The sequence below is a fragment of the Rhinoderma darwinii genome, chromosome 11 (genome assembly GCF_050947455.1).
Source record: "Rhinoderma darwinii isolate aRhiDar2 chromosome 11, aRhiDar2.hap1, whole genome shotgun sequence".
NCBI classification, from domain to species: domain Eukaryota; kingdom Metazoa; phylum Chordata; class Amphibia; order Anura; family Rhinodermatidae; genus Rhinoderma; species Rhinoderma darwinii.
In genome coordinates, this window is record NC_134697.1 from 63341598 (window position 1) to 63354973 (window position 13376).

Genomic DNA, 13376 nt, shown 5'->3' on the forward strand with positions numbered 1-13376 from the left:
CGCAAAAAAACCTTGTTGTGCATCTGTGTGCCATCTGGATTCATGGATCGAGAAAAAAAAAATTATTTCCCCAGTTTAGTGAAGTCGCAAATTTGGACCGTAAAATGACTTGTTCTGAGTGTTTGCGGCCCAACACGGTCGCGTGCATGAGGCGTAAGTTCTGCGTGTGTTTGTATGCCACAATTTACAAGGAGTGAAATACATATAGGACGCCAGAGACCGTCTTTAGAGACCAATTTGCTAGCTGTTGATCATTTCCTGCAGTGTAAATTAAAAAATATTTTTTTTTTATGCAGCAGTGTCAAATAAAAACTACTGAGAGAACATCAGTACAAGGCGGTCACTAGTTCATTTTTCTGCATTTTGTGGTCGGACAGAAACAAGAACAAATAGAAAATTGTGACATCTTCTTGTAAACAGGATGTACAGCCAGATCTGTGCAATGTTTTTAGGTTCCATATGTTTCAGATAAGTCTGTATATTTACACACACTATATGGACAAAAGTATTGGGACACACCTCTTCATCATTGAATTCAGGTGTTTCATTCAGTTCCATTGCCAGAGGTATATAAAATCCATCACCTAGGCATGCAGTCTGCCTTTACAAACATTTGTGAAAGAATGAGTCGTTCTAAAGCGCTCATTGAATTTCTAAAGTGGTACTTTAATGGGATGTCAGTGTTGCAAGTCAGTTCGTGAAATTTCTTCCATCCTAGATATTTCACGATCAACTGTGAGTGATATTATTGCAATTTGGAATAGTTTAGGAACCACAGCAACTCAACTACAAAGTGTCAGACTACGTAAAGTTACAGAGTGGGGTCGCCGAGTGCTGAGGCGCATAGTGAATAAAAGTTGCCAACGCTCAGCTGACTCAATAACTGCAGTGTTGCAAACCTCCTTTGGCATTAACATCTGCACAAAAACTGCGCCAGGAGCTTCATGACATGGGTTTCCATGGCCGAGTAGCTGCATGCCAGCCTTACATCACCAAGCACAATGCCAAGGTCAGATGGAGTGGTGTAAAGCACGCCACCACTAGACTCTGGAGCAGTGGAAACATGTTCTGTTGAGTGATGAATCACACTTCTCTATCTGGCGGTCTGATGGAGGAGTCTGGGTTTGGTAAATGCCTGGAGAATTTTACCTGCCTGACTGCATTGTGCAAACTGTAAAGTTTGGTGGAGGAGGGATAATGGTATGTTTTTCAGGGGTTGTCCTAGGCCGCTTAGTTCCAGTGAAATGTTAATGCCAAGACATTTTGGACAATTGTATGCTGCTATCTTTGTGGGAACAGTTTGGGGAAAGCCCTCTTGTTCTGTTCCAGCATAACTGTGCCCCAGTACACAAAGCAATGTCCATAAAGCCACGGTTGGGTGAGTTTGGTGTGGAAGAACTTGACGGTCTCACACAGAGCCCTGACCTACACCCCACCCAACACCTTTGGAATGAACTAGAACAGAGATTGTGAGCCAAGCCCTCTCCTCTAACATCAGTGTCTGATCTCACAAATGCTCTTCCAAATGAATGAGCAAAAATTCCCACAAACACACTCCAAAATCTTGTAGAAAGCTTTCCCAGAAGAGTGATTCGCTGCAAAGGCATGACCAACTCCATATTAATGTCTATGGATTTAGAATAGGACGTCATAAAAGCTCCTGTAGTTATAATTTGTTGGTGTCCCAATACTTTTGTCCATATAGTGTGTGTGTGTGTATCTATCTATATATATATATATATATATATATATATATATATATATATATATATATATATATTTTGTTTTTTGTGATATATATCTATATCATTGAGGCTTATTGTCTCAGTAATGTAAGTGACTGGAGTTTGGATCTGGGCTTTAGGGGTGACTCAAGATCTTATGTAAGAAGGTCACTCCTTACTCCATTCCTAGTGTTATCTACCTGAACCTGGAGTCCAGGTGTGTCGAGAGAGACTAACAAAGAAGACTGCCAGAGAGTAGTGTGGAGTGGGTGGTTTTGCAGAAAAGACCAGACTGGGAGCGCAATGCCTGAACCTACCAGGGTGCGAAGAGAGAGCACATTTGGACTGAACCTACAAAGTTTGGTGAGAAGCACTGAACTTGTGTTTGTACTGTTAACCTGACACTAAGGAGATTTTATTTTCTAAATTTCCTGCTAAAGCAAGTGTGTTTAAGTTGCTGTTTGTGACTGTACAATAAACTTTGGACAACTGTAGATTTAAATCTGCAAGTTTCTGCCTGATTGCTTCGCCGCAAGATTGACTGGAAGGTCCCCTTTTACAACATATGTAAAGATCTGTAACTGAAGACCTTGTGAAGACCTTGAAAGAAGATGTGTTAAATAGATTGGAGTTAACAGCTCTCATCCCTACTGATAGAAACATCCGTAGTTCCTAAACTCCTCTGTACTTTTACCATACAGCAGCTTTAAGCTGGATACATAGACTGACATTGACTAAACCTGAGGATATAGGGGGGGGGGGCAGTTTGACATTTCCCAAGTGGTTTACAATGGGAATTAGAAGGATGAGATATGTTGGATATAAGCCACCGCCAGAAGTGTGACTTATATCACTCCCCATTAAAAAAAAACGAAAAACATGCATGCTGAGCCGAACTGAATAAGCAAGGTTATGGGGGAGTATGTACAGATCGCACATGCACAACCCCTCTAAGCGTTCTTCATGCTGACTTTATACTTCTTGTCAAACAACAAAATCTATTTCTCACGGAGTAGTTCAAATGAAGCAATTTCCAGATGTTCAGGATTCACAAAGTTCCACTATTTTCATGTAACAATATTGCAGTCCAGGACATTCACGGGTGAGCTTATGTTACTATTTACTACAAACGTAACAATAGTGTTTGTTTTCTCATTTTCCTGCAGATCAGATAGACGCATTCTCCGTTTCTGCTCGATACATAAAGTATATTTGTCCGAAAGGACAGAATGTGAACCTCACATGTACCATCACTGGTCAACCAAAGGATCAACATGAACAACTGGCCATACATTGGACTCACACTAGGGAAAGAAATCCCGACTGCAGTGAGAAAAAACATTTGGGCAATGGAACTGAGAATGACCAGCACAAGACACATAGAGGAGGCCTCATACGTAGCAAGGTGTTTCACAAAACTCTTATGAACATCTCAGAACTGGACAGTGGCGGGTACTGCTGTTTTCTCTATGAAACAGATAAGACACATTATCGACATCTGTCCCACAGTTATATGGATTTTCAGGTGAAAACAGGTAATGTTTATTTGTAAAATCTATTATCAAATTCTATCAAAATTCCTAAAGAATCAGATACATCTCTTTTTTTTTTTTGAAGACTTGAAAGTACATCTATATATCCTCTAAAATCAATCACTGCATTGGTCACTATGACACTTAAAAGCACCTACAGTAGTAATCCAATGTGAAAAAAGAAAGAAACAATAAACCAATCTGGAATAGATATTCATTAAAACCCTCAAAGTTTTAATGCAAAGCTGACTTGAAAAGAGAAAGATTATGTATAAAGAGAATCCACAAGCCAGTATATGTGCCAACAGAATCAGATGAGATACAGATGTAGCCATCTTTATCTTGACTCTGATAACTTGCTGCAGCGTGATCACACAACAAAAGCCATTGAAAAGTCATTGAGAAAGTCAAGATAAAGGATCTAGCCATTGTGTATTTAATGCATTAAAAGTCAAGATAAAGACGGCTACATCTGTATGTGCATCTCAACATGTAAAGTACTCCGTTTTCTGAGGAGATAAATATCACATATAAATAAACAGAAACTGGTCCCACTATCCCTGTTGATCCATTCACTATAGAAAACAAAGATCCTGCCTGAAACCTTGCTCAGGAACCTCACCCTGCTTTAAAGAGGCTCTGTCACCAGATTTTGCAGCCCCTATCTGCTATTGCAGCAGATAGGCGCTGCAATGTAGATTACAGTAACGTTTTTATTTTTAAAAAAACGAGCATTTTTGGCCAAGTTATGACCATTTTCATATTTATGCAAATGAGGCTTGCAAAAGTACAACTGGGCGTGTTGAAAAGTAAAAGTACAACTGGGCGTGTATTATGTGCGTACATCGGGGCGTGTTTACTACTTTTACTAGCTGGGCTTTCTGATGAGAAGTATCATCCACTTCTCTTCAGAACGCCTAGCTTCTGGCAGTGCAGATCTGTGACGTCACTCACAGGTCCTGCATCGTGTCGGCACCAGAGGCTACAGATGATTCTGCAGCAGCATCAGCATTTGCAGGTAAGTAGCTACATGGACTTACCTGCAAACGCCGATGCTGCTGCAGAATCATCTGTAGCCTCTGGTGCCGACACAATGCAGGACCTGTGAGTGACGTCACAGATCTGCACTGCCAGAAGCTGGGCGTTCTGAAGAGAAGTGGATGATACTTCTCATCAGAGCGCCCAGCTAGTAAAAGAAGTAAACACGCCCCGATGTACGCACATAATACACGCCCAGTTGTACTTTTACTTTTCAACACGCCGAGTTGTACTTTTGCAAGCCTCATTTGCATAAATACGAAAATGGTCATAACTTGGCCAAAAATGCTCGTTTTTTAAAAATAAAAACGTTACTGTAATCTACATTGCAGCGCCGATCTGCTGCAATAGCAGATAGGGGTTGCAAAATCTGGTGACAGAGCCTCTTTAAGTCAGTCCCAGTCCCAACACCTCAGGAGACAAAGAATATAACGGCCAATGATAGTAGTTTAGTGTAGAGTATAACTATGCATATAAGATGGCTGCATTATATCCTGGTAGTGTGGAAGATGGACACCAAACCGGCATAGGTGTAGAAGGATAATACAGCTCTCAATTGCGCCCTAAGCGTTGAACCCGGTTCTGGTTTGAAACACAGGTTTGCATGAGGGAGCACCGGCACTGCATATAGTTTTGCACCATTTAGTGGACCACTGTAACCCCCTGCAGTCGCTAGAACTAAATGGAAGCAGGGTAGGAAAACAATGTAACATACAATCTTCCATCGGCTATGTTTGGCTTTCTGCAGGTGGCCGCATGGATGGCCAATGACTGTAATGGTGGCCCATTTGACTGCCCAGAAAAGATGAGCAGAACTGATAAGAGACAAAGGGGCCCTTGCTGTTCCTAGAGCCGATGCCCTTTTGTTCTAGCAATAGCTAGTGTTTACAGCAGAATATATTCACAAATACAGCTAATAAATATAAGATCACAGTCCAAAGACACTAGAAAATAAAGCACAATATAAGTCAAGATAAATCCCAACATATTGTATATTCAGTATCACAGATATGTATCATTGATACTATTGGCATGTTCTGTTCATAAGTACAGATATTTAACTTTATCAACACATTGCAAAGTTAAAATTCAGTAAACATAATCCCAATAGCCTTTCCAATCTCTACAGAATACTTTTATAACCATGTGAAGATTGCAGCCCGCATCTTGTATTTAGACAAACTACTAGAAAAAGGTGCCCGCTGAGCTGGGTGAAACGTTGCACGTGGGTAAATTAAAGATCCACAGGCTGTTTTTTTTTATCCTACTTTGGAGTGCTGCCTCATTTTTGGATATTTTTAATATACAAACTGCTATATATAGCAGGGCAACTATTTTAAAATAAATTTTCATTACTATGTAACATTCATGTCTGTCCTACACACCAACATTAGGGCATTATTTGTTGTATATATCCATTCAGGGAACAGGAATCCATTCTGAAAAATATAAATCAACCATTCAGTTATGTTATCAGTTGTTGCCTACATGGTTCTCACAAGACCTCATGATATATCACCTCTCTTTTTTATATTTTAGATGACCCGAATCTTCAGACATGTTCATTTCACTCACTTGACCAGGACAATGATGGTGAGTGAGTGAGTGTGTGTGTGTGTGTGTGTGTGTCTGTGCGTGTGTGCGTGTGTGTGTGTGTGGGGGGGTCCTTTGCCAATATTCAGATCCTGTTAGTCAAAGTGACCTGAAGGATATGTTGCTTAAAACGAAGCATTAAAAAAAGATATTTTTTAAATTAGCGAAGCTAAATACTAGGGTAATTGAAAATTCTCCTAGCCACTACAACTTTAGGAAATAAGTTCTTACATCAGTAGACAAAAGGTTTCAATATTTGAAGTGTAAGACTGTGTTCACATTTTTAACTAGTATGTGTTTTTATGGGTGGTTTTATAATTTGTTAGGCCAGTTCCAGACGACTATAAGATAGTCACAGGGTCTACATTAAAGTAAAAAAAACATGGCATATGAATAGTAAAATATGGCCATATTACAGCTATCTAGAGCTGAAAGATAGATAACGGTTTAGATTAAAGGAAATCTGTCAGCAAAACAGTTGACAGTGCAGAATAAGGGAGGGGGGGGGGGCATTGTAACGATAACGTTTGTTTCTGTCATGCAAGGTGCGTAACTAAGAAATACATTTTTAATTCCCCAGGCGTCCCGGTCACAAGTGCCACTGAGGCAGGCACTTGATGTGCAAGTGCTCCTTGGCTCTCCTCACTGCCAACTGCCAGCTTGGTCCCTCTGCTCTGAGTGATGGCTCTAGCAGTCTGATTTGCCGCTCGAGCTGTCACTCAGAGCAGAGAGTGGCACTTGTGACTTGCATGACTAGGATAAAAAGGTAGGGTTACAATGCCCTCCCCCCATCTATATTGAGGCCTCAAAACTGCTGACTGATTCCCTTTAATAGCTCCATTTATTTTAACAGAATTTTCGTTATGGGGCAGAATAGAATAGCCTACTATTCTACTTCGTAAAAGAAACACTCCCCAAAAATTTTAGAAATATGCCATCACATTATTTTTTATTCTTTAAGTTAAATAAAAAAATGTAATCAGAAATGTTTTTCTCTAGATGCCTTTTTATCATCCGTGATCATTATTTGCTCTATATGGACCGTACACCCTTTTTGCGCTACCGTACAAGGCTCCATTAGACTTCTTGTGTATGGAGACATACCCATATTCAGCATTGCTTCTAGGGAAGAATACTCAGATGGAGAATGGCATGTTTTTTGTATTTTTTTATTTCGGTTGGACTCTTACGGAATCCAACAAATTTGTAACCTTTGTACAACTCCATAAGAAATTGGAGGAATACGGAGATACAGTAGAGGGTTCATGCACCTCTATGTCAGCCCTATTACAGCTCCGTACAAAATAGAGACATAATACGGCTTTGAGCATGAGCACTTGATCAGTTTGTCACAGATTGTAGATAGATCCTCTTACTATGAGGGGAAAAATGCATATAGGTTTTCAGCTTTGTGGGGGGCAAAATTATTGCAGTATCTTTTTTTATTTTTATTTCATTTTGAAGGAATCACATTATGTTCATGGACTTTACTTTGTTCTTTGAGAATAATAAGAATAGCATTTTTTGCAAAACAATTATGAAGCAAACTTGCATTTTGGGAAATTGTCTATTACAACTTCTGCAAAGTTAGTTATAGTGTTATTCCCATCAGGATATGCCATCACTTTGTGATCAGTGGGGGTTTGACTGCCAGGACCCCCACTGATCCTGAGAATGAAGGTGCCAGAGGGCTACTTTAGCACTGCGTCCCCTTTTAAGTTTTCCCTGCACAGTAGAGCTCCCGGCCCCCGGCTGTGCAGGGAAATTGAGTACGGCCCCATTCACTTAAATTGAACTGCCTAGAAGTTCCCTGGACAGCGAGTGGCTGGAAGCACCTCTGTACAGGGAAAAACAGCGTGGGACCCGCACCAATGCCAAAGGGATGCCATATTCTAGTGATATGCCATTACTTTGTCTGATGGGAATACCCCTTTAATTTCATGCACACATTTGTTTAGCATCTTTTTTGTTACTGCTGTGTGAAATGTATGAAGGTTATGCCTTTAATTAAAACAAATAAAAAAATAATTTGTTTCCTCTTTAGGTACAACACCGGCAGCCTTGGCAATAGTGGCCTGCATCGTTGGAATCCTATGTATGCCTCTCATACTAGTGCTGGTTTATAAACAAAGAAAAGCGGTTACTAACAGAAGTAAGTATTCTTAACCTGGATATATTGTGTTGGGTTAAAAACTCAACTTTACAGACAAATATGTGTTTTTTTTCCTTTTGCACAGAACAAAGTGAAATGCACACTTAATTTTTGAGAAATAATTAAAAAAAAAACAAAAAACAAGTGTTTACTTTACATATCCCTAGGCTCACCTGCACAACTTTTTAGGGTTGGCTAATGTTGACAGGATCTGGCTTTAAATGAGGAAAACTTGTTCGGTCCTTCTTATGACGGGACTAACAGAACCTTGAACGCTGTATCTCATGATTCTGTAGACATAACAATAGTTTCTCAACTATGCACTTCAAATCTTTTTAAAGGGATACATTAAGTAGACCTGATGTTACTCTCTGCTGCAGAAGCTCTCCGCTTAGTCCTCTTTAATTGGCTGGCTACTTCAGAGATTCCTCTGGCACATACATGACAAACAAAACAAAACAGTTACAATTGTAAAGTGGTGTAATGGCAGTTTCAATTATCATTCCACTGCACCTGCATAGAAAAACTATTCAAGTTTGCAAAAGGCCCCATGCACAGGACCATAAGATTGTGTGCCCATAGTATACCTCTGTATATCTCTGATTTTACAAGACGGATTCCATGAACGGCATGTTCCAGCATATGCCACATTACAGGGCTATTCTTTCCTACGGGATACAGGGTCAGAAGGTGCTACATGTAGTGCCTAGTTGTCAGTAATAGTCCATGCACCACCATACAGGTTCATGCATACTGAATACATGAATAGTCATGTATATGAGCTCTCGATGATGTCTCTGATCACAAGCATTGTCGCGGAGTCCCTGCTGTTTAACATAATAAACACACGGTGGTATGGCACCTGCTCGGCTTCTGAGTGGGCGCCATTTTTAAATAACCCTCTCCCGACATAAATAGACAGTCTAGCGATGGTATTTATGGTTATGCAAAATCATTAAAATCATGACGTTATAGCATGTGATGAGATGCACCTTTTATTTTTGTTTTCTAGGAGCGCAGGAGCTGGTAAGGATGGACAGGTAGGTGTAAATAATATTATGGAGTACTATGTATGACTGTGTCATTTCTTTAATTATAATTCTATTCATTTTTATATACAAATTGGAGCATCAAGCTAAACCTCATGCATGACTAGGCTCCGTATATCACTGCTTGGTCTGTGAACTTCAAGGTTATGGATAAATGACATTGGTATTGCTATAGGGGTTGGGCACTATCTAAAAAATAATTGATACAACTTTAAATGTTGAGCCATATGCCATCATAAGATGACTTCATAAGTCCCCTGTCCGATCTGTTACATGGGATGGTGGAACAGGAATTGCACGCAATGAATCTGTCCCATATCAGGATAGCAGAACTATAAATAACACATGATTTTTTGGGGGCCTGGTATAGGCTTTACATCAGATCCCTGGAGCTTCAAGTTAGGCCTCTGGACTAATGTATAACCCATAGCGGTCTAGTTTTGCCATGAAATACTCTGTTTTTGCAGCATAAATGTGACATGTACATAGTGTGACTCTATTTGCAGCATGGTCTTTAGGAGTATTATATTTTGCAGTGAAATGATGTTGCAGAAAATGTCAAATTATTAGAATTTAATGCGTTGTTTGATCTCAAAATGTTTAGCAATATGTGTAATAGTTCTAGAATTGTTTATTGTAGTCAAGTTAAAATATTGTGTAACCCAACCCATTCACCACATATACCTCATCAGACATTATTATTCTTTCAGTGAAGCAGGTTTTGAAGGTATTGAAAACCCTGTCTTTGATGACCCTCCTATTATAAATACTGAGCAGAGGCCCAGACTCATTTTTATGGCCAGTCGTCAGCAATCCGATTCAGGTCGTCACCTGCTCTCTGAGCCCAACACTCCTCTCTCCCCACCTGGACCCAATGATTGTTTTTTCCCTTCACTTGGTAAGTTTATCTACATCCAAAAAGTGTGCATTTTGGATTTTCATAAGGCATAAACCTAACCAGTTTATAACCCATGAATGCAAATGTTTATGTATGTGTATATATATATGTATATATATATATATATATATATATATATATAATTAATTTGTTGTCTGTTCTTTATGCACGGCCAAACGACTGGACCAATCGTGCACATAAGTAGATAAGGCACTTTCGAAGGTTTTACACTGGGTTTCATCTCTTTAGTGCCTACCGTCCTCGACATATTCACAAAAAATTGCAATACAAAAGCAAATATGATATAATATAGAGGAAGTATTAATTATAAAACTTAGCTTTTATTAGGCTTGCATATCACATGTTCTGTAGTGAAAAAATTACTGACATACAGTAGACTATCTCAAAGCCAGATAACCTAATCTACCTAAATTAAATTTTGAATGCAGTGAGCATCTCCACCTCCTACGCGTTTCACCCTATTCTGGGTTCATCAGGGAGACATCCGGAGTATATGTAATCTGACTCATTGGTGATTGGCAGTGGCAGAGAGTGCTTCATTTCCGCGTCTTTTTGTGTATCAGTAAGACACTCCCCTTCCGGAGGTTCGGCCGTCCGATGGCCAATCACTAACAGGTTTACTTACTTCCTCACCCTTCATGATTCCCAGCCTCTCATTGGACCGATTATATTTCCGTCATCCTGGGATGTTTATGTGTCTTCTCTATTGGTTTAAAGCTCTGTCAAGTCTCTCAGATCTTCTGTATACATATGATCAATATTTCTATAGGATGATATTATATCCTCGTCTATAACAAGGCTTCTTGATTTCATCTTATCTAATCTATATCGGAATGTATTCAGCTAGATATCACCATGAATGCTACCATCAAAAATCTTTACTTTAGGTGTCTATTATAACTGTTCCATTGAGGAGATAACATACATAGGGCTGTGACCAACTTATGACCAATGTCTATTTGAGGAGAATCTATAGGACAATATCATATTTTCATCTACAATCAGCCTTCTTGAACTTATTCTAATCGCCACCAGAAAGTATTGAGCCAAGATGGCAGCCAGACATCATCACTAATGCTGCTAATGAAAATCATCAGTTGTCAAATATATTTGCTAATTGAGGAGGTAATATACATGGACATATGAGATATTAATATAGTTCCTAGATATCTGTCTCAGATCTGATGATTCAACTTAATGTGATAATACACTACATGGGAACGAATACTCAGAATCGGCATAGTGATTGACAGAGCTTTAGACCAATAGGGAATACGCATAAACATCCCAGGATGACGGAAATATAATCGGTTCAAGTAGAGGCTGGGAATCATGAAGGGTGAGGAAGTAAGTAAACCTGTTAGTGATTGGCCATCGGAAGGCAGAACCTCCGGAAGGGGAGTGTCTTACTGATACACAAAAAGACGCGGAAATGAAGCGCTCTCTGCCACTGCCAAACACCAATGAGTCAGATTACATATTCTCCTGATGTCTCCCTGACGAACCCAGAATAGGGTGAAACGCGTAGGAGGTGGAGTTGCTCACTGCATTCAAAATTAAATTTAGGTAGATTAGGTTATCCGGCTTTGAGATAGTCTATCAGATCTGAATGCAGACCTGATAATAGATAGGACAGATATAATGAACAGTAGTACTACAAGACTAAGCATGCTAGACAGGAATGCTGTCCACAAAGCCTAGTGATATATACCACTGCCTCTTCGATACTTACATGTTTGTATGTCAGTAATTTTTTCACTACAGAAAGCTAAGTTTTATAATTAATACTTCCTCTATATTATACTATAATTGAAATTGGAAGTAACTAACGGGAACCAGCCCGTCAGTTGATATCTGGGAACGTTATAGAGACAAAAGCAAATATGGCACCACTGGCTTCCACATCAAGAGTCCTCCTCCATATCACATCAGATGACCTGTATTAGCCCATAGAAGCTCACGGGTTCTTCATTCTTAGCCTCACTGACATACACACAGTTTTACACCAGGTTCCCATAACAACCCAGTCATTTTTGTTTTACATCGGGATTCCATGACAATTCCGCCATCTTTCTTTACTCGTTGTGAACGGAGTGTACCTATACTACACTGTACCTATACTGGATTTCAGCATTCTCATAAATTGAACCAATTTCATACCATTCATGCCTCCAAAAAGGAACCCGGCACTTGGATGAAAGACTCCTGCATCAAAGTGCATGGCTGCTGCCCGAGCTGCTGAAACCACTCAACAGACCCAAGCCCATCTCCAGGCTGACAAGATACATCACAGCCAACAGCGAGCTGCTGAAACTCCCCAGCAGACTGAGGCACGACTGCAGTCTCAAGGGTCAAAGTGCACACCGTCGAAAATGGTCGACAGGTTGTGCACATGGCCGATGTTGAAATTGTCAACCGATTCGTCGTCCCATATTCGCCATTGTGTATATTTTGTAGTAAAAGGTTTACCTTATTGGCTATGTTGGCTTCCTATCAGTAGGAAACAAAGTTCTTAACCACACGCAAAAACAACAAACAAATAGACTGGTGTGAAGCCGGGTACTCTGCTAGTATGCTATAAAACAGAGCTGCTCTCTGCAATAAGGCTTAGTGACCGTCCAGCTTCTTTACTCTAATGGTGGGAATCTGAGTCAGGTCTTATACAGCACAAATGGCAGACATAACACTGTGGTAAAAAAAAAAAAAAAGTTGTTAAAAATATCACACATTTTACAATATCCCTCGTAAAATAAAGAGTATGAAGATTTATATGTGCTACAAAATGCAAATTAAAAAAACGTAAAAATAATTACAGCTGATCATAAGGAAATATATATATAGTTACATGCTAAAATATCTGAGGGAGGGCTTGTTTCTGTCTTAAAGGTCAAACCTAGCTGTGATTTTAAAGTGACAAAAAACGTATAGTTGTTAAAACGTAACAGACCAAGGACTTTATTTATTGTCACGCTGTCCCTTAAAAACTTGTTTTGTAGGTGGTCTTTGTATTGTGAAGTGCCTGTGTGGCACAAATATAACAGCCTATGCTGATCAGCCTATCTCGGGGCTGATAGCATCAGCTGTCATAACCAGCCCCCCTCCCCCTTCCTAACATCAGTCAGTGCTCTGCAGCTATTGGCTTAAAGGAGTTTTCTGGCTCCTTAAAATTTATGGCCTACCCTATATTGAATTGGTGGGGGTCCGACACTTGGCACCCCGCACATGAGCTGTTTGAAGGATCCACATTATAGTTTACTTCTCCGTACAGCACAGCTTCGTACTTTTAGTAGCGGCTGTGTCTCGTATTACACACAATCACTTAAAAGGGACGAAGCTTTAGTAAATTTTACTACTAGGCACAACAGTTAC

The 13376-nt window shown here is 39.8% G+C and overlaps 2 protein-coding genes across 6 annotated transcripts in view; one reads left to right on the plus strand and one right to left on the minus strand.

Annotated features, from left to right (window-relative positions):
* The window catches only part of CDH23 (cadherin related 23), an 818455-nt gene that overhangs the window by 114440 nt on the left and 690639 nt on the right, over positions 1-13376 (minus strand). The window lies entirely within an intron of this gene.
* The window catches only part of VSIR (V-set immunoregulatory receptor), a 47600-nt gene that overhangs the window by 27902 nt on the left and 6322 nt on the right, over positions 1-13376 (plus strand). For all 3 annotated transcript variants that reach the window (XR_012851059.1, XM_075841679.1, XM_075841680.1), the window contains exons 2-6: positions 2891-3259; positions 5834-5887; positions 7932-8039; positions 9052-9079; positions 9799-9986. Coding sequence is in view for 2 of the 3 variants with exons in the window: in XM_075841679.1 (XP_075697794.1) it covers positions 2891-3259; positions 5834-5887; positions 7932-8039; positions 9052-9079; positions 9799-9986 (747 nt within the window). In the remaining variant the exon portion in view is untranslated. The remainder of the gene's footprint in view (positions 1-2890; positions 3260-5833; positions 5888-7931; positions 8040-9051; positions 9080-9798; positions 9987-13376) is intronic.